Genomic DNA, 25,771 nt, shown 5'->3' with positions numbered 1-25,771 from the left:
TAAGATGGTTCCTTATGAGTCTAATATTCGATAACTCGGTCAAGCATTTTAGATGGTAACTGGCGAATGACACGCTTGATGTTTTGCTCCAAGGCATAAATCGAAGCGGGAGTGTCCGCGTAGAAAAAAAAGTAAAAGCATACCGATGTGATATCACACGATCTTGCTGGCCAATCGACCGGTTCAAAATGTGAAATTATCTGCTCACCGAAGTATTTTCTCAATAAATCCATTGATTCGTTTAAAAAGTGACGTTTAAAAAGTGGCGGCGCCTTGTTGAAACTAAATATCGCCCAGATCACGAGCTTCAATTTCAGGCATCAAATAGTCGGTTATCAAGGCGCGAACATGACAATACTGAACAAAAATAACATGACAACTTGACACGACTCACGCGAGATCTGTCAGAAAAAGACTATTGAAAAAAGTACCTCTACTTAGATCACCCGTTACTTCCTTATGTTCTTTGTTGGAGATTGATTTATTTTGACTCATACATATCTGAAAGCAGTAATAACTACTACAAAGAGCTTATCTCACAGTCATGATGGATCTGAAAGCCGAGCTTGCCAACGTATGCCTAAAAGTATGCTAGTAATCGTCAACTTTCAAGCTTGATTTAAATTTTATGCTCATTTCCAGTTTTGTCAAACCTTTCAAGTGGACAGCTTTACTTTTCACTTTTCTTTACATTTAACTTTATTATTAAACACTTAAATCTTAATAAATCGTACAAAACGTTCTTAATTTAGTATAAATTATTACAATACTTATGCGCATCTTCGTATTTTTAAAATGTTCGGGTAGATGAAAATATTTGAAGTAATCAAAAGTTACTTATAATAACAACTTTTTATGATCAAAAAGCTTCAATCGCTCAATAAATAAGACGTGGACAGAGTTGAAGTTAGAAAATGTGAAACTCTAACGAATAAAATACGCAATAGGATATCGTTACATAACGACTCAGGTGGCATATCAGAGTGCACTGCAGTCTTTGGCAAGTGTGGGTCCATGCAGCACTACGCATTATCGTTGGCCATCACTTTATTGATCCACGGCACAAATTTCTGTATATTCGTATAAACGCCAGGCAGATGTTCACGCCCACAACCGATACCCCACGACACCAAACCGATGAGCGTTTTACGGCCATCCAAGGACAGTGTTAGCGGACCACCAGAGTCGCCTTGGCACGAATCGCGTCCACCCTCCTTGTAGCCGGCACACAGGAAGACATCGTGTATTGCCTCTCGACGACCCGCTGCACGGAACCAGCGCTGACAGCGATCATTCGACAGCACCTCGACGTCCACTTCCTTGATTTTGAAGAGAATTTTGTAGTTGTAGTGATTATAAGCATTGATTATATTTATCTTACCTGCAGCACTGAGGGCACCGTGCTCTGTCCGTGCCGCGTGCGTCCCCATCCAGCTACTGTCGCCATTTTGCCCACCAACTTCGTGGCTGGCGGCGGCAAACATACCGGTATTATGTGCTGTTTGTAGACAACATTGCGATCCAATCTTATCAGCGCCAAGTCGTTCTTGAAATCTGCCGGATTGTAGTGTGGATGCACTTCTTTGCGTTCAATGCCATATTCTTCGTGATTGAGTCGCTCATCTTGTCCACGTACATCCCATTCGCCAAGGCGGATTTTCATATTAGAGTTGGCGGTTCTATGGTATTAAAAGTTTGCAAATTTATATAATTTGTTAAAAAATTTTTGTTAATAGAAAATAAAGTTTTAAAATGAAGTCAGTGCTTTGATTAAGTATTTTCTTTGTTAACACTTTACATTTAAAATTTAAGTACATTCATAACGTTAAAAGCAAGTCTGTACTTAAACAAGTTTCTCAGATAAATAATACGTAATGTTGCATCACAATAATATTCTTTGCCTGCAGTCTGCTAGGTTGTGATCATAAATAGCACTAGGTTCTTGACTAAAAATAATTGAGACGTTTAGGCAAGTGCCATGGGTTGTGGTCTACTAATTACCTAGATAAGAATCGACTCCCTAACTATGAATAACGTTCAAGTAATGACAGTTCTTAGTCCCAGCTTCATAAATACTGGCCTTCCCGATTAAATGGCACCGACTATGTTAAAAAATAGACTGGTGCAATGGATGTAACTTGCCGCCAAAGCTGTTGGTTCTTTGAAGGGCTTTTCTTCTTTTTAATTGGCAGCTGAGATTATGATTTTATTGTACGCCAGTAACATTATGATAGTACACAGACACTTTAAAAGTACTCGACTAGCTGCCCTCGACTTTTGAAAACTCGGTTTAATCGATGTTTTTAAATTTTTTATTAAACATGAGGCCGTAGCCTATATCGCCTCTTTTTCTCTCTTCGGTAAGTTATTTGTAATTCATTTCTTTATCAATTTTTCTGATGAAAGGTTTTGAGATTGAGCCCTAGGCACTGAATGTGACTTCCAATATTTTGACATATCCTAAAGCTAAACTAAGTATTTTATTAACTATTTTAAAGAAAGTCATAGTCGTTCAGAGATAACTTCCGATTATCAAGCCTAATTCATATATATACTTTTTCATATTTGCATATTTCAAGGTAAATTGGTTTCTATCTAGTCAGTTAAACTTCTTTTACTTCGACCGATGATTTGTCTTTTATAGATAAGCAGATCTTAATATCTATATTTTTCCCCATATTCTTGTATTTCTTCTAAAAATGATATTAGTGTTAAAGTCGCAATCTGATTTTTAACTGTGTAATCAATAACAGTAGCTCACTTTGTTCAGATATGAGAAAATATGTGTATATTAAATTGTGATTTATTGGTTATGTATCAGTAAAGAGTAGGACTCCTGCTTGCTTATATTCTATTCTCACTTAACGTTCTATATAAGTTCAATTCTATCAATCTAAGCAAAATTATACATATGTATTATGTACAAAAAACCCACCATACTACCATGAGTGAAATTAGTAAGACTTTGTTCATAATTTTAAAATCATTATTGAATTATTGAGGTGCAAAAACCAAGAGTTGTCGGTCTGGTTTTACGAACAGCTTCGCTTAAACGACGCATAACACTCAAATAGTATTCCTTGTTGACAGTTAGCCCTGTCGGAAGGAAATCGGAGTACGCAATAACTCGATAATTGAAAATTGAGAAAATTGCCAAAATAATCTTGATTTTTGACCTGCTTGGACGTAGTTTTTTCGGCTTTGGCTCTCATTTGCCACGATATTCGACCAATTGATCGTATGTTTCCGGTCATAAGCATAGATATAACACTCATCGCCAGAAATAATAGACAGAATAACATCCTGGTAGTCGTAGAGCACTGTTTTACAAAAAATTTATTTAGTTTGTAGCTAATCGTGCTTTCTTTTTGCTTAAGCCCAAATGATATTTTAAAATAGTTTTCACTGATCCTTTCGATATTCCAACGATGCCAGTAATAGTGTTAATCGTTGATTCTCAAATCTGGTGCTTTCCTTTTTTTTATTGATTCGTTGATCGTCAGTTGGTGTTGATAGCCGTCCTAGATGTGGTTCGTCGTCAATGCGTTCTCGACCCTCTTTGAATAATTTGTACTTAGTAATCAAACAAATATTTTGACGAAAGGGTTTTCCACTCAATTTTTAAATTAAAAAGGCTTAAAAATCTGGTTTTTCTATTATGGTTCCTAATAGTTAGTATTTTTGAAATATACTTCATTCCGCAAAAATTCGGTAAAATTTCATTAAAGCACAGAAATTTTAGTAAAAACATATTACTCATAATGGTTTGTGTGCAAAGTCAAGTTAAGTGCTGAGTTGTTTATTCAAAGCGACCGTAACTAATATCGTCGTCTTCTTCTGACTCCGACACGGGTGCCGTTGCGACATAATTGTTTAAATTTTTGAAGGGTATTTTCAATAATACCAGCAACATGCTACTAGTTTCAAGCTTAAAGGTTTAAATTATATGAATTAGAAGCTTTTCGAAAACTATACACTGATTTCCTTACCGCCGATGTTAAAGGTCAATTTTCTTGGACTCGTTCGAAGAAAAAACGTAATTTTATTATACATACATATACATAAGGTCTAATAAAAATAAATCGACTACTTTCCTATACTAAAGATTGCTTCCGAGGATGAGGATACTTGGTCTGAGCTGCTTGAAGAAGAATCATTTCATTCATTTGTAAAAGAATCATTTCTGGTCAATCCCAAGTGAATGGCGATCAAAGAGGTTGTCTCACTTGTGTGAACTTCTACACATGCCTCCATCCTCATCAGAGGCTGTTTTATTATTTAACTCGGCTTTAACTGCGTAAGCGGTGTCTACGCCAGTAAAGAAGATAAATGGCTCTAGTAATAGATATCTTCACGTTATATAAACTCGATTTGGTTACGCGTTACGGCGTTCAAAATATGAAACTTTTACTAAAAAGACTTCTTTGACAGTTTTGTGATTGCTTTACTCAATATTGCTATAGAAGTCGTCAAACACGGACACCAGCAAACAGAAAGTATATCATATTTAAGACTTTTAATCGAGAAAAGTGAATACGCAATCTATTCGTATATATACTGTAATATCCAATCGTGGGCAATTTTGATTTCGCAGATTTCGTTCCGTTAATTTTGTGTTAATGAAAAAGTTTAGTTGTCAAAAATATTGATAAAGTATGGAAAATCTTCGAGACCGACGTGTCATGTAAGAACTGTTTCGATTGTCTAGGAGCTAAATGTTGCACATAAAACCATTTGGAGCTATTTAAGTAAGGCTGGATTTAAAAGTGAGTTGGTTTTCTTGTAGTACTTAAGGGAAGCTATTGGCAAAAGGTGGGGCTCGAACTAAAGATCGTTCTTTGAAGACAGATTTTTTTTTTAGTGGAAGGCGCTGAAAAAGGCTGCATTCGCGAAAGAATTGGCGAACCTCAGACATAGCCAGACAAGCTATAGCTCTACGGTCAACAATATGCTATCATAAAAGGTTATATGAGGTTTTTGAGTTAAGGCAAAAATCTTATATACCACCGTCGGACCACTGCTGAATCACAATCAAATCGAACAATTTCTGAGAGGACGCTTTGCTATGTGTTTGGTCATCTGAAGGAAGCAATCGCCCAGAAGTAGTCAGCTGTAGCCAAGAGTAGGAATGGTGCTCCATCAGGACAACGCCAGATAAAACAATTCGATTGTGACTCGTCAGAGATTCTTGTTTGCAGGTTCACCCAAGTAATTTTTGTAATGAAAAATTTGTCTTTAGAATTTTCTTTAGACAAATTTTTGAAAATCGGCTGTCCCGGTTCTTTGTCAATAGGCACGAATTTTTCTATAAGTGGCATTCAAAATGGCAGCAAATAAGTAAACAAATTCAAAGCAGAAACAGTGGACTTATTTTTTACTAAACCTTACAGTATCACACAAATGCCGTTATTACTTACGTTGCTACACAATGCGCCGCCGTGACGACCCAGCGATTCGAGATGAGCGCACCGCCACAGCTAAGTTTCCGCGAGAGAAATCCACTCTTAATCAGCGCCACCTGCCAGGGATGTGAACCGAAGCCCGTCGAGTGTCCACCCACAATGCGATTCGAGCGCGCGTATACCTCGCCACAACCTGCAAGAAAACGCAGGAAATTATATTTAAATGAAATAAAGTAAAATATTTTTGATGAAAGAAGACAGTGCAGAGCCAATCACACCGTGAGACTTAAAGATAAAGAGGAAACCACTTAGTAGATATGAAATAAGTCAAAAATCTGTGCAAAAGCAAACCAGTGTAGCGTTCTAGATATTTACAAACAGAGAAGAAAACTTTAAAGTGAAATTAAAATTAAGAGTAATTAAAATAAATATCCGTTCAACAAAACTCAAAAACCCACACAAAAAATACTAAAAAGTGAAAGTTGTAGAAACATCAAAACAGCTTTTGGTACCCGGCACTGGTCGATACGTCGTTCCGTCAGCATAAATTCCACCACCGGCGCCGCCACTGTAATCCTCCGCCGCTTCGCCTGCATTCAAATCGAGTACATTGCCCACCGCAAAGGGCTGTGGATGTGGCAACAACTCATGCGGCCCGCTCTCCGACGAGTGCGCGGGCGGTCGATCCACATCGAAGAAAGTGTCCAAATGATTGGTGATGCCGTTGCCCAGGTGATTTGACTCATGCTCCCAATTGCTAGACTGTGCCACAGCGCCACCCCCCGTCGTTGCTGGTCGATAGATGTGCGGCTTGTAGGGTCGCTTTGTCGTGTACAGCGATTGCGTCACTTGGTACTGATGATTACTGATGACGGTGGGATAGTGATGAACTGGCGGTCGTGAGGCGCCCAGTGTGTTATGCGTTGCTATGTTGGTGGTGTGTACGTTGTTACTTTGTGTTGCACCATGACTATTATGCAAATTGTGTAACTGTGAACTGCTGCCGAGGCCACTATGTGGCGGGTGCTTGTTGTGGCTCGCCAAGTCAGGATAGATGTCGTGCAAGTGTATGATGTCACCTATATTGAGTCGAGGAGCGTTTTTATATATTATACATATATAAGCATACTTATTTATAATTATGTTTAACGTTATATATTTTGCACATATGTAATGCAGGATTATTAATATGGTTAGCTAGTTTTGAGGCTTTGCAGAATTTTACAAGCATTAAATATTTACAAAAAGGTTAAGGTAAAGAATAATGTCTTTTTTTTGGTTTTTAGAAATATTCTGGCATAAAAGTTTTATAAAAAGAACACCTAAATTATTTGAAACGAAAATTGATGAGTTGTTATAAAATTAATACTACATATGACCCTTGTGTTTTGGGGATTGTAATACTATATCACGTGATTGTAGTATTTTATTGACTAAGGGTCTTGGTAATGCTCTTTTTTTGTGAAATACTAGTACTAATAGTATATCTAACAAAAGCGAAAATGGATTATGGTTAAATAATCTTTTATACCCAGCTTTACTCATTAGCACAAGATTCTTTTATAACAGTGATAACAATAGGGCGCCCTGTATGACTAATTCACAAAACTACAATAATAAATTTGTTTATGTAAAGCTAACTATGAAATACTGCGATGTTGAATGGAAAAAATCATGTAATAATTCTCCTTAAAAAAAACTATAAAAAACGTCAACTTCGGTTCATCGAGCTAAACTACTCCACACTAATAAAACAAATCTGTGAAATAACTTGATTTCGATCGGTCAGGCAAAATATGAATGAAGAATTTTCTACACAAATATTTGATTTTGAGTGGCCAGTATATTTGGCAGCTATATGCCAAAGTTGTGTGATATCAGCTGTTCCGAGAAATAAACGCATTTTTGGCGAGGAAAGAACGGAGGGTTAAAAATGTGTACTGCTTTATTTTTTTTTTTTCATTAAATGCTGAAATCCTACTAAATTATTATATACGGGTGGTATATAGATGGTATAAGGGGGCTCTATCGGTGCCAGTGTGAAAATTGGCACCACCCACTTTCTGGTGAAATCCCATATCTCGAGACCGGACTGACCCATTTCGACAAAATTTGGAACGTAACATTTCTTTCATATGCCTATGCTACTCTGTGAAAATGAGCGAAATCGGACTACAACCACGCCTACTTCCCATATAACATAATTAAAGTAAGCCACCTTTTGACCAAGTAATTGTCCAAATCCAACCAAAACTGTTCAAGCCCCTGGGTACCGAACATGTGGACCCGATATCAATAGTTGACTTTTGACAGAAAACATCGTTCAATGTGTGAGATATGAAATTGAAATTCGCACAGAATCCTATTCCGGCAATAGATTTCATTCTGTCAAAAATTGGTTGAATCGGGCTAATACCTTCTGAGCCCCCATATACCTAATATAAAGATTTTAGAACTTATAGGTCACTTTATGCTGGATATGTCCGCCAATATTTGAGTCATCTCAATGAAAATTGCAGAACATATTTTATTCACAACAGTGTATCTTTGCGGCTAAAATAGATACAATTGGGCGAAAACTTGAGCCTCCCTCTATATAACTATTACCAAGATTTTCGAATTTCCACTTGGCCTTGCTCCATATGATTGGTGATTGTATGTAAGGTACCTCAAGGAAACTGAGCTAATATTTTTTTGAGTATGTGGCATGTTAGTAGTATGTGGGATGAGCAAAAATAGATAAAATCTGGTCGGCACTACTTCCTACTCAAATATATTCAATATTAAATGTTCGGTTGCACCCGAAATTAGCCCTTCCTTACTTGCTTTATTTTAATATATTGCATTATTATATTCAATCATGCATTTTTATTCATTTTCATTCATAAAATCACTTGAAACAATTTTGTCCGGTTTTTGAGACCAAATGCTCCTATGTGCGACAGCTGGTGAATTATACCATTTTGAGTCTAGCAACTTCTGTTATTGTGAAGAAAATGGACAAAAAGGAATTTCGGGTGTTGATTACATATAGCTTTTTCAAAGGAAAAACTACAGTTTATGCAAATACCTTGACTTAATAACGAGTCCCCGGACACTGCCCCAGGAAAATGAACCATCAATAATTGGTATGCTCAGTTTAGAAGGAGTAAAATGAGCACAGAAGACGGTGAATACTCAAAGGAGGTGGCTTCCGACGAATACATCAAAAAAGTATAGAAAACAATATTGGATGACCGTAAAGTGAAGTTGTTAGAGATAGCAGACACTCTGCAGATATCAACTGAACATGTACATCATATCATTTACGAATATTTGGGTGTGAGAAAGCTCATACGGGCGTGCTCACTTTTGACCAAAAACAATGACGAGTTGATGACTCGGATCAGTGTTTGGAGTTATGCAAGCGTAAAGAAATCCGAACTTTTGCATCGTTATGTGACCATCCATCATTTCACTCTAAAGTGCAATCGATAGCCATCCGAGTGGACTGTGCACTATGAAGACGCTGCAAAACATGGAAAAACACAATAGTTGGCTGGCAAGGTTACTGCGTCTGTTTTTGTAATGCACGTGGAATAATTTTTATTGACTACGTTGAAAAAGGAAGCACCATCAACACAACCCATTGCATAGCATTATTGGACCGTTTGAAGTATGAAACCGCCGAAAAACAGCCGCATTTGAAGAAAAAGAAAGTAATGTTTCAAAAAACCAATTTATCTTGTCCCAACTGAAAACGATGCCTAAAATTGGTGAATTGGGCTTTAAATTGCCTCCGCATTCACCTTATTCTCCAGGTCTGGCGATCAGTGACTATTAGCTGTTAGTGGACCTCAAAAGAGTGCCCGCTAGAAATAAAAATTTCGTCGAATAAAGAAGATATTACCAAAACTGAAGCCTATTTGAAAGCAGAGGACAAATTTTACTACAAAAATGATATGAAAAAATCGGAGAGTCAATTTAACCATTGTATCAAACCTTGAAGGAAACTATGCTGAATAAAAAAACGAATTTTATCAAAAATAAGTGTTTTACTATAGTAGGCCGGAGACTTATCAACTGACCGGTTATGAATGTAATTTTTTATTAGTTTCTTTGCATATAATACGTGAAAGATCTCTTCTTATGATTGGAATAATTTCCGTCTTTACTATTTCATAGTGTGCGAACTCAACATTAATTTATTCTCTGAGGCAGCTCTTGTTGAGAAAGGGAATTTTCCGATCCCTCTGAAATATTATTCATTTATATTTCAAGTTTTCTTAAACAACTCTTGAAACCACGACTCATTTATATCAGCGGTTAGCATGTTAGATGATTTGATATAATTATGTGTCAGGTCTTTATCCAGCGAGAGTTGACCTACTATCAATAATATTGTTTCATATCCTTCCCTACTTTTAGTGACTTTTAGTTTTCCCTTGATCTTAAATTTAGTTAGCAAGCAAGTGGGCAAACTGAACCATAATTAACTCTTTCCAGATTATATTTTTATAACAAAATGAGGTTGATGATACAGGGCACTCGAAGTGTAACCACTAAAAAAAGCCATAAATTCGGTTTGAAAAATTATTTTTAATTATTTTAAAGTACAAAATGTGTGAAAATAATTATAAATTCAGGACCAATTCACTTTTGCTCGATATGACCACCTTTTGCCTTAACTATGACCTTGAGACGGTCAAAAAACGAATCGCAAGCTGCCCGAATGTGACTTGCCGGTATTTTGGCCCACTCACGGACAATGGCTTTCTTCAGCATCTCGAGACTGGTGTATTTTTTATAATCCATTGGATTCGCATGTGGTTAATTCGAGAGCCATTGTGTGGTCGTAATGAAGTTCGGAACGTTGTTTTTCAGCCATTCTTGGTTCACTCGCGCTTTGTGAGACGGTGCTGAGTCTTGTTGAAACGTTCATGGTTTGCGACCGAAATGTTTGTCTGTCCACGGCTTCAAAGTAGCCTCCAGAACACTTTCCTGATAATATGTCGTATTTACTTTGACGCCAGGCTCGATGAAAACAATTGGAGAGCGCCCATCTGCGGTGACAGCGGCCCAAACCATTATTTGTGGCGGGTGCTGCCTCCTGATGGCCAACCGATGACTTAGATTCTTGTATGAACGGTCGGTCAAGTAAACCCTATTGTTCTGAGAGTTTACGAATTGCTCAATTGGAAAAATTTTTCGCTCTCTCAAGTCTTACTTGTTGCTGCTTCGGTGTGAGATCATGGGCCTTTTGGAACTTGTAAGGCTTGACCTTGAGCTCATTTTTCAATATGCGTCGGATGCTGCGGTCGGATATTTTCAGTTCTTTAGCCATTTGATTGGCACTTCGTCGTGGATTTCGCTCAAGTCGCTACTTCACTTTCCGAACCATCTCACGTGACTTTGCAGTCTTTTGATGACCACCTCCATGGCGGTTTGCGATGCTACCAGTATCATTGTAATGAGTGATGGTGCGATAAACAAAAACTTTATTCACATTAAGGTGTTTGAGTTCACGAACAATTGCTGGCTATGATTTTCCAGCTAAATGTAAGGCTATTACGTTAGAATTCCATTGCTGATCACTTTTATTTGCGTTCACTTTTGGCAAAACGCTTTTGTACACTTGTAAATAATGCTTCAAACTGTCATTCAACTAATTTATAAACAGCTGATTCCAGTGCGACAGCTGCGCGAACGGTCTGAAGTTGGTTACACTTCGAGTGCCGGACCCTGTAGTAAGTAAATTGTTTTAAACAATTTTAAACACATTTGATTTCCGGATATGTCTTTGAAGCAATGTTTTTTTCTATGATTACCTTTTAGCGCCTTAGTTAACAGTTATCTAGTTAAAAAATTAAAAAATATTTTATCTCCCTCTTTCTTTTTTTTTTCTTTATTATGCAATCGCAAAAGACTTGCTGACAGCACCACCCCGCCTATCCTTTGTCACATAATTATCACCTTTCGTTTGCGACAGTGTTGAAAAGAGTTCCGATGATGGCGTGTGAGAAGATTTTTACTACATTCACTCAACCACAAATGTAACTTGGACATCACTCAGAAAATATGGAAATGTCACAGAAACGAAATAACCACTTCCGGCTATTAAAAAACACAGACGTATACGCACTTACTTATGTACAAACATGCAATTTGAAAAAGAAATTATATAACACATTAAATAAGACAGCTTTGAAAGAGTTGGAAAAATAACCAACAAAAGTAACAAAAACAAAAAAGTCACTGCAGCTGAAATTCGGTGAACCAGAAATTTTCACTTTTGCGCCAAAGCTGTGAATTTAATTTAAGGTCTTGAATATAACAGTATATTTATGTATGTATATTTAAATAACAGTTTTTCTTTTGCTAACTTCGAAAAAAACTATATACATATATATGTGGAATCATTGCTTATGTAAGCTCGAGAAAAACTTGAATTGGCGCAAAATGTACCTTTCTCCGCAAAGGTTAATTAGCGAGTGGTTAGCGTTCATTGTGACAAAAGTTATGGCACCGGAAAGTTGATTGGTTAGCAAGTAGGCGATGACGTTGCGTCACAATGGATTTGCATGTAACCTTTTATATGTGTAAATGTGTGCGTGTGTGTGGTATGGGAATTTTTGGCGTTAATTTGGTTTTAAATACTTTTAGAAAATATTTTTGGTCATTTAAGTGGGCACAAAAGGAAAAAATACATTTATAATTATTTTAGTGACTAAATATAAGTCATAATTATGGCAGCTTACGTGCAGTTAAATTTAGTTCAAGCTTTTAAGATCTGTTGTAATTAACAGCGAGAAGATTGAAACTTTCTTAGTAATACTAGGGAGTTTGATAAGTCTCAATTAAGCTTTCGGCATGGCAATTGTCAAAGCAAATATTTTTCAATATGTTAACAACTAACTTTATTTACTCCCCGCTCGTTTTTTGACTAAGCTAGCCAGAATTCGACAACTAGTCAAATTTAAATAAATAAAGGAACTAAGCAAAATGATATATTAATTTAACTAATAACGAATATCACTTTTGGATAATTGATTATGTCAAACAAAATTGTTTAGATCAATAAACCCTCGCTTATTAAGGGAGCACTTTGTGCGTGTTCTACATTTGTCACTCCAAATGTGGCTAATTTTGTTCATACCCTCAGTCTTCTCAGTTTTCCCTCTGTAGCGCCTTAGGTGCTTTGGTGAGATTCTAGTTCTCACCTCAGCCTTATCAAATAAATCCATCGAAAGTTTTTGCCTTTGTCCACTTTGTACCATTTGGGTGGTAAGAGAACCATTTGGGTTTCTAATTCGTATTTCCATATATCAACAATATCATTGTTAAGAGAGTCGTTTAGAAGATTCACTAGTTGAGACAAACTTTACTCGAAATCCAGATTTTATGACCTTCAAAATGGAATTTTCTTAAGATCCTTATATCAAGCCATGAAGTGTGGAACACCTATTGAATGGAGACCCTTTAAAATAGCGATATAAATGCTCCCTCCATCTATAATTTTGACCATTCAAACCCCGATATCGAACCACTACAGCTGTCATAAAAACTGGTCGTTAAAAATTAGATTTTCGTATAAAAAACTCTTTTGTTTGACCAAATATTTATCTTCATGAAATTTGGAATGAATTATTGTCCAAGAGATATTTGAATTTAGCACTTTTGCAATTATTAAATTGACAATTATTTTTGTTTGATAAACGAGTTCTTCTAGTTGCGATTTCTATCACTTCAGTTCCTACTTTCGTCGCTAGAGTTTGCTGTAAACTTGGTCATGTTCTGAATATTGCCTAACTTAACCCTCACTTCTCTAATAAAACAGTTAATTGAAAAGCCTCCGGCCTAGCATTGCAAAACAATGTTTTTAGTAAAACTCAATTTTTAATTCAACATATTTCTCTATAGTTCTCTCTTCCGTTCCATTTTGGTAGTACGATTTGTATTTTGCTGCAAAATATGCTTCAGTTTCGTCGGTTACTTCGGCATTCGAAGAAAATTTTTTCCCCGCGATCATACTTTTGTGATCTGAGAACGGAAAATAGTTACTGGCGGCCAGATCTAGAGACTACGTTGGATGCGGAAGCAATTCAAAGCCAAATTCATGTATTTTTGCCATCGTTTTCACTGACTTGAAACACGGCACATTGCCTTGGTGAAACAGTACTTTATTTTTTTCAAATGCGGTGGTTTTTCGGCGATTTCTAATCGATCTAATAACACTATGTATTATAATAGACGCTGTTGATGGTTCTTCTGTTTTAAAGGTAGCCAATAATTCCAAGCGCATCCCAAAATACGACGCCGTAACCTTGCTCGTGTACAGTTCACTCGGCTGGCTATCGATTGGACTTCGCAGTGAAATGGTGGAGTCATGTTGTATCCATTGTCACATATAGAGGCAAAAACTCGGTGTTTGCCACGCTTCAAGATCTCCCAAAATTGCTCCGAATCATGAACTCGTCGTTATTTTTGTTCAAAAGTGAGCTCGCGCGGCACCTACTTTACACAGAGCTTTCTCATACTCAAATATTTGTTAATGATATAATGTACACGTTCAGTTGATATTTTTTAGACTGTCTGCTATCTTGAACCAATTCACTTTTGGGTCATACAAAATTGGACTTTTTGATGTTGTTCGGTTATAATTTCGTTTGGGCGTCCATTGCGTCTTTGGAGCTAATTTCACCACGTCTAAACTTGGCATAACAATCCTTGATGGTTGAGATTCTTGGAACAGTTTCCGGAGACTCGTCATCAAGTCAAGGTTTTTGCTTCAATTGTAGTTTTTACTTTCAAAAATAAATATTTTATTAACATTACTCCTTTTTATCCAGTTTTTTTCACAATAACAAAAATTGCTTCATTCAAAATGATATAATTCCCAAACTAATAATACGACAGCTGACAAATTTATACACGCGCCTTTTGGAGGTTAAGGTTAACTAAAAATCATGTGGATTTAATTCTTGTAATGCCATCTATGTGTCAGAGGGGGGACTTTTCAATTGGCCACTTATACAATATAAACATATGTGTAAGCTCTTAATTCTTTCAGTCAGTATCCTCTATTTTTTACATCAGTCGTCTAGGGAACTTTTGTTGTGGAAAGCGGATAATTTTATTCATAGAGTGGTATAAGAAACGATTTTGTAAAAACAACTAACAGTGAAAATATTTTTCATGTATATACATAAGTGTAGGCCTGTTAGCCAACATTCTGAAATACAGCTTTCCATTGAAGACTTTGCTCAAAATACATGAAATTATAATATAATGAGGTCCAGTAATAGTTTTAACGCAACCAGCAGTCTCTTTTCGTTAATAAAATGGCTTTTCATGGGTCTCAAAGGAATCTTTTATTTCAGAAGTAAGGATATTTGCTTACTAATGCCAACAAGTATTGCAAAATGGGGAAACTATCATAACTATTTTTAATTGAGATGCGCCTATTTCAACAGGTTTTTTCATTATACAACTCTTCCTTGGTGGAATTTCATGAAATTGAGGTTTCCAAAACAAAGTTTACATAGTGATATGACACACGCCCCGAATGCACAACTTAAGAACCTCAAAGAAATTTCACTCTCAGCTACAATGAATAATTTCCACACACATCTCCAAGTGCATGTTTTTTCGCCCTTTTACTCTCTTTGAATTATGTTATTATTTTATTTTATTTTAAATTAAACATTCAGGTTAACATTTTACTTGTACCTGTTTTCTTTATTCATTTGCTTTTGTTTAAGTTCGCCACCCCGCATAGTCACAGTTACGACTTTACACTTCGGCGACAAAGCCAATCTCATTAAGGCCTCAGCAAAAGCGAACTTCACTTTTCAGTCGCACACTCTGCCCTCTCTGTAACTTCGTTTCTTCTTCTTCTTTTTACTATTTCGTGTTTTTCACTTTTCATTTACGCCGACTGTGCTGCCATAACTGTTTTTATCGCGGTATTACATATGCACCCAAAACTCATCATAAAAGCGAAATTTCCCAGAAAACTCTGAAGTTCACTCGCCCATCAACCCACACACACTCACACACACACTCATGCATACATTGGCATTTTTTTACCGGAAATGGCAAAGTCGTTGACGAGGAAAGTGAAATTAAAAGATTAAACCGCAAGATTAGTGACAATAAAAAAATATCATTAACAACAACAATAAAGTGGGTGGCTGTGTACAGTGGCGTCCCAAATTGACAGTGTCCAACAATATGCATATTCGTGGGAAAAGTGTTATGTTGTAATGAAAAATCTATTTGTTTGAGCATAATTATATTTCCTTTCTCAAGCTCCAGTTATGTTGCTGAGTGAGATTGACAATAAAAATTGCTGGCCGTAATGTAAGAGCTAAACTTTTAATTATTATTTCGACTGTTTCTTCAACTTTTATGAAAAAATTCTGTGATAATTAAGAAAACAAATTAATTTAAGATTTTTTCTATAGGCAATAACTGTTTTCACAATTATATGTGACAGTAATTGAAACCACAGATCATTTTTAATAAATTATTTTTTTAGGAATAAAGTTTTCTCTTTCTTGAATTACGGGAAATTATTCTCTTTCAAAACTCAAACTCGAAATTCTTCAGATTTTCAGATTAAAATTTTAAATTAAATCCCAAAATTAATTTCAAAAAATAAATCAAAACTTTCAACTCAAAATGAAATATTCAAAATTTAAAATACCGATTCCAAATTGCAAAAATCATATTCAAATCCGATCAAAATGCAGATTTTTTTTCAAAATCGAAGTTATAATTTAAAATTCAAAATTCAATTTCTAAATGCAAAATTTAGAAACTCTTTAAAAAAAATAAAAATTAAATTTTAAGTTCAAAATTAAAATTCAAATTAAATTTTTGATTGAAAAATTTTAGGTTCGAAATTTATGATCGAAAATTTTAATTTTAAAAATCAAATTTAAAATTTCGAATTGAATTTGAAGAGCAATTTTCCAAATTAAAAATTCTGACTTGAAAATGCAAAAATTAATATTAAAATTTCAGATTCCTAATTAAATCAAAATATATAATTTCTTCTAAAATCATTTTTAAAACAAAAATTTTATAACTTCGAACTCAAAATGCAGTATTGCAAATCAGAATTGAGATTTCAAAAAAAAAAATCAAAACACAGACCTCCGACTAAAAGTTCTTTCAAAAATTAAAGTTTGAAATTCAATTTCAAAATTCAGATTTGAGAATGCAAAATCTAAAATTCAAAACTCAGACTTCCAAACCAAATCAAAATAAAGAAATTCTTTCAAAACTCAAGTTCAACGCTCAACTTCAAATTAAAATTTTAAATTCAAAACTTCGAGCTAATTTCAAAAATCAAATTTAAAACTACGAATTTAAAATGCACTATTTCAAATCAAAATTGAGACTTCAAGTACAAAAAATACAAGACTCAGATTTTCGAATAAAATTTCCTTCAAAAGGAAAGTTCGAAATTCAATTTCAAAATTCATTTTTAAAAATTAAAATTCAGGATTCAATTTCCAAATCAAATCAAAATATAAAAATTCCTTCAAAACTCAATATCGAAACTCAATTTAAAATTTTGAAATCAAAACTGAAACTAAATTTTAAAATTCAAATTCGAAATCAAAACTGAGATTTCAAATACAAAATTCAGATTTCCGAGTAAAATTTCTTTCAAAATTAAAGTTCAAAATTCAAATGAATAACAAAATTCTAAATGCAAAATCAAAAACTCTTTAAAAATTGAAAGTTTAAAATTTTTCGAAACACAAAGTTGGAATTCAATTTGAAAACTCAAAATTTCAAATATGCATATTTAAAACTTTGAATTCACAATGCAATATTCCAAATCTGGAATTCAAATTTCAAAATTCAAAAATATATGTTAAAATTTTAAATATTCAAATCAAATAAATTTTTCAGAAATTATTTCAATATAAAAGTTCCAATTCACATAAAAAATTGAAAGTTTTTAATGAAAAATTAAAATTTGTAATTGTGAAACTCAAAAACTCTTCAAAAATAAAAAAATAAAATTTGAAAATTAAAATAAACTCAAACTGATTTTTTTTTTTTTTTAATTTCAAAACTAAAAACTCAAAATTCAAATTTAGAACATTGGATTCAAAATGTGCTATTCCGAATACAAAATTCATATTTCAAGATGCAAAAATCAAAATTCAAAATTTTGTTTTCCACAACAAAGCAATTCAAATTCAAATTCAAGATTCAAGACTCAAAATTTAAAGTTTCAAATTCTAAATTATAATTCAAATTTAAAAACTCAAATTCTCATTTTGATTCAAGTTTTATTGTTATTTAGAAGTTATTTTGGAATATATCCCGGAAAATGTTTTCGAACTTTTTATATCGGTAATTTACATCCCTATTTGTTGTTGTAATAGATTAGTGAACCAAAAAATTTAACAGATTCACAAAAATACCGCTATATTTCCAAAAGTTTAAAGTTTTCCTTTTTTCGAAATAGGATTACATGGGTAAAACCATTGAGTAGACGTTGAAATGAAAAATAGTCTCTCAAAAATGTCAAGCTAAGAGGCTTTGCGAAATATAATTTTAAAAACATTTTAAATTGTAAAATATTATTAATCCAACTAAAATGATACATTCACTGTAGTTTTAACTGGTCACCAAATCAGACTAGGAGACTGTAGAACATTAGTTTCGTAGCTGATTGTAACTCAAAAGCAAAGAACTAAATATCAAACAAAGTAAACAACGAACTTCATGGCATTGAAAGCGAGCTTTGCATTTTTAAGTCTCAATTTCGAAACTCTTGCTTAACGCGATAAAGAAAAAATAAAAATTTAGACTCTTAAATTCTTGTTGAAAGAAACCCTAATTGAGTTAGCATATTTAATCACTATGCGCGTTTTTAATTTTCTGAAGCAATAAAAGCCTCAAAATCGCGAAAAGCCTAAACCGCCCAAAACAACCACAAAACATGGCACAAAAGACTTAAGCGCGAAACCCCCACTAAACTTCACCAAAAGTGGAAAAATTGCGCTGGGAAAATGGATGCGCAAGCGCGGCCAGCAACGAAACTAAAAAGTAATTGAAAAGAAAATAAAAACGCGATTAAAACTGAAACAGTCGGCGTGCTGTTGTAAACAATAAAAAAAACATAAACAACAGCAATAACAACAAAGCAGCGGCATGTTGAGGAGCAATGTGTGGAAGTTATCAGAGCAAAACGTCAATATATGCGCCGTTGTTGCTGTTGTTTTTTTCGCTCTGCCGTTGCTTTTGTTTATAAGAAACGCTCGCTGTTTGCATTTATTGATATTGTTAGCATTTTATTTCGTGCGCTTTTTTGCTGCGGAGGTGCAGGAGGTGGCATGCGCATTCAACTTTATATAAGGAAAATGAATTGGCGTTGTGCCGAAGACGCCGCAAACAAATAAATAAACGAAACAGATAAGTAAAGCTTAGGCACTTAAGCTGTCTAACGGTGAATTACAAAAGCTGCTCAGCTGATTTCGGAGTCAATATGGACAGGGGTGCTTAAATTGTGTTTATGATTTGACAATAATTTTGAAGTTTTTTATAAGGCAAAAAGGAAAAACATACATATATAAGGTGCCATATATTAGAATTCGAAAATAAAAAATCGAAATTAAAAACTCAAAACTAGAAGTTCGAATTCCTTAATTTCAAACGTAAATTATAAAACTCAAATTTTCGATTATCGAAATCTAATTTCAAGATTTAATCAAACAAAACCAAATGTCTAACTTCAAAATTCCAAATTCGAGTCCGAAAATTTAAAATTCGAATATTAAAATTCGATATCGAAATTCAAATTTAAAAATTTAAAATTGGAAGTTCAGAATTCGAATTTCAAAAGCAAAATTCAAATCCGGGTTATTAGATAATCGAATTTTAAAATCCGTTGTTCAAAATTCAAAAATCTAAAATCCAAATTAAAAAGTAAAAACTTGAAATTCTAAATTCAAAATTTCAAAATCAGGTTTTAAATTAGAATTTTCACAATTCAAAATTACAAATTTCGAATTTCAAAATAAATTTTACATATTTTAAATTCGAACTTAAAACTGAAACTTTAGAAGTTAAGTATTAAAATTCAAATATAAAAATTTTATATTTAAAAATTAAAGTTCAAATATTAAAACTTGAAATTCGAAATTCGAAACTCAGAACTGAAATTTCAAAAACAAAATTTAAAACGGAAGGGAAACTGAAATAATTGATATGAAAAGTTTCGAAATTGCATATCGTACAATACATATTAAAACAAAGTTTTAAATTCGTTTTTCAAAATTCGAAAATACAAAATCCAAATTAAAAACTCAAATTATAAATCGTAAATTTTAAAATCAAAATTTAAATTTGAAATTTCAAAATAAAATTCGAACTTAAAACTTCAAAACTCTAAAATTTAAAGTTCATATATTAGAATTGAAAAATTGAAATTGCAAACGTAATATTCAAATTTGAAACTTATTTATTCGAAAATCGTGTTTTGAAAAGTTAATTAGTTGCAGAAAAAAGTTTAGAAAAAAATTAAAAATAAAATTAAATATTTGAAACAAATTTTTTTAAGTTTCAATTTACAAGTTTGTTTTCAAAATTTTTCAAAAATAATTTTTTTTAAATACAAAATTTTGTTTTTCGATTTTTTTTTTTTAAATAGAAACAAATTTGAGCCCAATTTCCGATTTTAAACATTTTTTTTTATATTTAGCGGTTTACGGTAATCTCTCTTTCTCATACAACCCCATTTGAGCTCCCCTGCCAAAGTCGTTGCACTATGCCAGCACCCACAACCAGCTACCTTCAAACAAGCGGCTGCGCATGCGCAATGTAATGACTTAAAGAGTGCAGCATGTTGCATGCACGCTCACATTGAACTACTACTGCCGCATTTACATACATAAGTACACGCATAAGTAATTGCTTTGCTGCAACAATTGTCATTTTCGAAACGGCGCTGCAACACTGAACTGAATTAAATTTATTGCGCAAAATTATTTAACAAAATTATTCAGCGAAATTACATAAGCGCAATTCTTCGGCTATTATAGCATTCCACTAAGCGTTTTACGAGCATTAAGCACTTAAGTTTAGAATGTTTGCTGCGGCATTGCGGAATTGCAAGCTCTCATTTCTAGCAGCACTCCTTTTCCCGCTGCCACTCGCTACTTGCTGTGCTCTTAGATGCCTCATCATACTCACTTGTATTGTTGACTTGACTTGCGTGCGTGTCCTCCGCGTCGAGATCTTTGTCCACACAGCACGACCAGATCATGCCGCCCGAGCAGAGGTCAAGCGGTTTGCCGCCGCCCAACACACACGAAATGGAGAGACCGCATTCGAATTTGTGTCCACGAAAGCGGCAAGACTGCGGAATCACTGAAAAGGCAAAACAAGAAAGCCGAGAGAAAAGTAGAAGAAAAAAATTAGTCAATAGAAATTAAATCAGCATAAAGTGAAATAAAAGTCATAAAGTTAGAGGCATACAATTATAGACATGTAAGTGTGTGTGTGTATAGTGGAAAAGTTGTTGAGCAAAAATTATGAAAAATAGGAAAGCATGAAAAATTGCGTGAAAATGAAAACATTTTATTAAGAAATCTCTTTCGCGTGCAAAAACATATTGCACATGCTAATGTCGACGGTTAAACCAACCATTTGTAATTATACAGAGTGCGTCATTTGGGTTGCACCTAATTTGAATTTGCTTTAGCTTTCGCTAAAAATACTTAAAAATTTTAATTAAGAAATTAATTATTCAAGTTTTCGCCATAACAAATTTAATTGAAGAAATAATAATAATTTATAATTAAATTTACCTAACTTAGTTAATTAAAATATAATTTTATAATGAAAAAATTGTTATTTTATAATTAACTTATAATTATAATTAATTAAATTTGGCATACTAAATTAATTAATTAAATTAGTTATAACTATAAACTGATTTTAATTCGGTTAAATATAAAATTAACTAATAATTACTCAAAAAAATATATATTTTTTAGAGACAAATACAGGATCGGAGGAATGGCAAAATTTTCATTTGGACAAAATTGCAGCTTCCCAAAAACAGTCTTTTTTTTGTGAAAAAGTGTACGTGTAAGGTTTTAAAAAACGAAATTATTATCGGAAACCATATTCCTTTAATCATCACCTGTCAAATATATATCTAAAAGATAAAGGTCATGTTAAAATTACAAGCCCTCACTGACTTCGAAACCAGCGCTTGATATTTTAGTAGCTGGTTACGCTAACTAAAAAATATTCGAAACTGTCGAATCAACTTAAAAATTTCGTAGATTATTCTTAAGTGTATGTATGTATACTCCCAAATGAATACTACCCGCTAAGTCCAATTTAATCTTTGGTATTTGTTTAGATACCTTTTTAATAATCAATATATTGTTATCCCTTAAGTAGTGTAATATCTCTAAATTGGGTATACAACAGTAGTTGTGTGTTACATGAGTACCTGCCGTTCACGGCCTAATCTCTTGGTGCTTAAAAGCCCATAGATCAAAACAATGCGTTGACCATCGCCCCATATAATGCTTGCAAAACTCAGAGGTTTCAGGTCGGCGTCGAGTCCGATCAAGGTGGAAAAAGTGTCCCTTCCACCTGAACAAATAATGCTTGAAAAAAGCATATTCGAAGCCTACTTACATAAAACCTCTGCCGTGCTGTGGGTCCGGCATCGGTCACAGTGCGACTCCACAATGAACTGAATTTTCAATTCTACTTCTACCTTTAGGTGTAAACCACAGCTACTAAGAGTCTCTCCAAAGGGCCAAATCCAATGAGCGGATTGGAGCGAATTCTAAGGACTAACTGCTAGGAGCGGTTCCAGATTTAAGGTTCCGATCAGACCTTGTAGCTTTAGCTACTATCAGTTGAGCACCCATCAAACTCAATGGCTTGTGACATTTGTAGCTTAAACTTCAAATGCCTTTTCATTAGAAGGAATTTAAAACAAAATCCCTATAATATCAATTCCAGCTGAGTATTATAGCACTATTTCTGACAAGACTATGCTTGAAATTTCGAGGCAAGCCAAAAAACACAGACATAATGCATATTGAATTTTAGTCGCTTTTTCTTCTTTTTTACTGGCGTAAACACCACTTACGCGGTTATAGCCGAAGTCATACCTTACCGCGGGCAAATTTTATCCCCTGTTCGCTGGGGGTATCATATTTGCACTAAAACCATTTTTTAGGAATACAGTCAGTTTTAATGAGAGTTTCTTTTTTCATATTCATATAGACACGAGTTTCACGATTATGCTCTCCAGATAGATACCTGTTGAATTACAAAAATTATCGGCGGTTTGGTGGAAAGCTGTCAAGCACGCCGCGGTCTGGCGTAAACGCATCTTTCTCAAAATCATGTTTTTCGTATTGGTGGAAGGCTTACAGGGATCGAAAATTGAGCAATTGTCATGAAATTTTTTACACATGTTCATACGTATATAGTAGAATTTGACGAAAATATTGAAAATTGTTCTTTAAAAAAATAATTTGTAACAAAAAAGAGCCAAAAATCAATCTTTTCAAGAGCTCATAATTTTTGCATTTTCATTTTTTTCTTTCGTTTTACTACCAGTCATGTGGAAAAGTGCACAGATAAAAAAATATTTTTTCAAGGGTTTTAGATCTTATTTACGGGCGCTATGACTTCCATTATGAGGACGAGTTGCCGCCGACCTGCCGCCATTATTTGATAACCCGCATCCCTCTTTTACTTACTATATATCGCTAAATAAAAACTTTAATAAACCGGCAACAAGAAAAATTTTACGATAAAAGTGCGAAAATTTCATCACTTTAACTATTATACCTACTAAGAAGAAGAACCCAGAAAAAACAGCTGGTTTTCGGAACATGGGTTTAGTTTTTTGTCATCACCGGTGATACAATATTTCAGAGTCCAAAAAAAGTTGGCTGCTCAAATCGACTACATTTAGTTATAAATATATTGAGAACTAATTTGAGCTTTTTAGTGCTTACCTAAAACTGTCTTAACCCTTATGTTCAATACGAGCAAGCAAATCAGAGTTAGTTTTTAGTTGGTTATTACCAACTTGAACATTCGGCACCCTTTATTAAAGAGTTCATCGAAATAAGATAATACATATTATTAGTTAATAAATTGCATGCTTGGCAGCAATTTTCGACTTTTAGTGATGGACAATAAATTTTTAATAGTTTTCTTTTGTAATAAGTAATTAAACATTTTGTGGCTAATAATATCGTTTAAATTTTTATTTTCGATTTTTTCAAAACAAAATTTCAATACTTAACTGTTAGCTTTTGTACATATTACTTAAAAATTTATTGTTCTCTATGGTTCAGGCTATAACCGCGTAAGCGGTATCTACGCCAATAAAGAAGATGGTTCAGGCTTCTCTAACGTTGCTATAAAAACTGAAAAGAGTGTAGATTCTTCGAACTGAATTTAACTCAGACGAACTTTGCTAGCTTGTGTATCTGTATCTATCATTTTAAGGACAAAGTTGATAAAAAGTCGTTGTACACTGGAAGTCTTTATATGCATTCGAAAATTTTCTATCGCGGAGCTAGTCATGCCAAAGTAACAGACAATTTTAAAAATACATAAAAATTCAAAATCCACAGTTACAAAAGAAATTTGATCAGTCAAAACAACGAATTGTTGAACATACTCCTTTATTGTTCTGTTTTTGTAATCGGCGAATTAATTTTGAATTACACATAGACAAAACTCTCAATGAACTTCTATCCCGGAATGAGCTTTTAATGGATTCAAACTATATGCTCTAAGCACATTCTTATTATATTGGAAAAATTTTTTGCAAGCTCATTTAAAGAAATAAAAAAAATGAGAATAAAACTCTCATCAAAGGCCGGCCATTCTACGACAGCCGGATGAAATAGGTTTACGGAATGGACTTAAATTTATATTCACACAAGGCTGGCAGTGTTCGAAAACATTTTTGAAATCATTTTGGGAATTATTTTAGCTAATATTATATAATACAATTACTGTCGAATCAGGGATTTGAATATTATGGCTATCAATTTTGAAAAATTTAAGTTTTTTTTTAATGAAAATTGGCATTCTTAATTAGAAATTGCGCTTTCTTAGGGAGTTATCTTGCCATCTTCGCCCATCTTTTGTCTGAGCGCTCATCGGAAATAGAGTCGCAATGGCCGAGTTTAAAATATTTTTTTCAAAAATTTCAGATTTTCTTTGTTAATAGTGTGCGTTTCTAACAATAAAAAGTTTAAATAAAATATTTAATTTTTTATGTGAGGAAAAAATGTTGGAATAAGGCTATTTTCTACCCGAAGAATCCCATGTAACTCCTTAATACAGATAATTTCGTTAGAAAGTTACCAAAAAAAAAAAAAATAGAAAGATAAAAATATATTAAAAGAAAGTAAAGCTTGTAAAGTCATTGCGTGTAACTACTTCTCGCCAGCATTTCCATGACAGAACCCTCGCTGTAGTAACCGCCACCGCCGCCGCCGCTGCTGCGCCTTGACAAGGCGTCCAGTATCAGCATATCGTGCTCCTGCGCAGCGCTGGGATGCGCCAATGCATCAATGCCACTTATGTGTAAAGTCAGAAAGAATAAAACTTCAAGCACACGCAGCCAAGTATCCTTTTTGGCAGAGCGTTTTCGGCGTGTGAACTTTGACATTTTGCAAATTTTATGAAAAATATTTGTTTGTATTTTATTTTTCACTTTTTTTCAATTTTTAATTATTCAAAACAACAACACAAGCAGTATTATTTTTAAATTTTTTCTTTTTTATTAATTTTATTAATTCGTAATTTTTTTTTTTTTTGGTTTCTGAATTTATTGATCAAATTTATATGAACTCCTGCGCAGTGAGGACTTTCACTTTCTGTGCCGTCACTTGAACAGCAAAGCACACTAAAACGTAATTTTACACACACCACAGCAACAACGTGCACAACGAAAGCAAAAGTGGTGGCAATGACTACAAAAGCGGCAAGTGGCTATGTGGTGTGGCAACAACAACACTTGTTTAATTACACTGAAACTTTCTTTTCACTATTTTTGGAAAATTTTTAATTTTCGGAGGAATATTATTATTTTTGAATTTTTTAAATTTTGTTTTTAATTATTTTTTCAGTGGCTCTCAAATTTTTGTGCATAAGATTTCGATAGCAAACACTGGAAAATTGTCCTTATTGTTTCAGCAACACTTCATTGTATATCTCATAACACACAAGGCTTCATTTTTATTAATATTTTTCTTAAGAAATATTTTATTTCTATAAATTATTCAAATAAATTTTTATTTTCAATTTTCATATTTTTTTATTTTTACATTTTAAAAAATTTTATTTTTTTCCAC

At 33.8% G+C, this 25,771-nt stretch overlaps 1 protein-coding gene across 1 annotated transcript; it reads right to left on the bottom strand.

Annotated features, from left to right (window-relative positions):
• Positions 1 to 1,022: 1,022 nt before the first annotated feature.
• On the bottom strand, positions 1,023 to 25,086 carry LOC126754983 (serine proteinase stubble). Its single transcript, XM_050467221.1, has 6 exons — positions 24,855 to 25,086; positions 20,604 to 20,780; positions 5,915 to 6,481; positions 5,418 to 5,595; positions 1,382 to 1,679; positions 1,023 to 1,319 (listed from the first exon to the last, which is right to left on the bottom strand). Exons 1-6 carry the CDS (start codon positions 25,084 to 25,086, stop codon positions 1,023 to 1,025), a joined length of 1,749 nt encoding a protein of 582 aa, XP_050323178.1.
• Between the last annotated feature and the right edge of the window lie 685 nt (positions 25,087 to 25,771).

The sequence above is a fragment of the Bactrocera neohumeralis genome, chromosome 4 (assembly GCF_024586455.1).
Source record: "Bactrocera neohumeralis isolate Rockhampton chromosome 4, APGP_CSIRO_Bneo_wtdbg2-racon-allhic-juicebox.fasta_v2, whole genome shotgun sequence".
Taxonomy (NCBI): domain Eukaryota; kingdom Metazoa; phylum Arthropoda; class Insecta; order Diptera; family Tephritidae; genus Bactrocera; species Bactrocera neohumeralis.
This window is presented reverse-complemented; position numbering and strand designations above follow the sequence as displayed.

Coding starts and splice junctions, on each gene's coding strand:
- LOC126754983 (XM_050467221.1), bottom strand. CDS start 25,086: ATGTCAAAGTTCACACGCCGAAAACGCTCTGCCAAAAAGGATACTTGG. Junction 6,482..20,603: donor AAGTCAAGTCAACAATACAA/GTGAGTATGATG, acceptor GACTCAATATAG/GTGACATCATACACTTGCAC. Junction 1,320..1,381: donor CGGTGCCCTCAGTGCTGCAG/GTAAGATAAATA, acceptor TTCAAAATCAAG/GAAGTGGACGTCGAGGTGCT.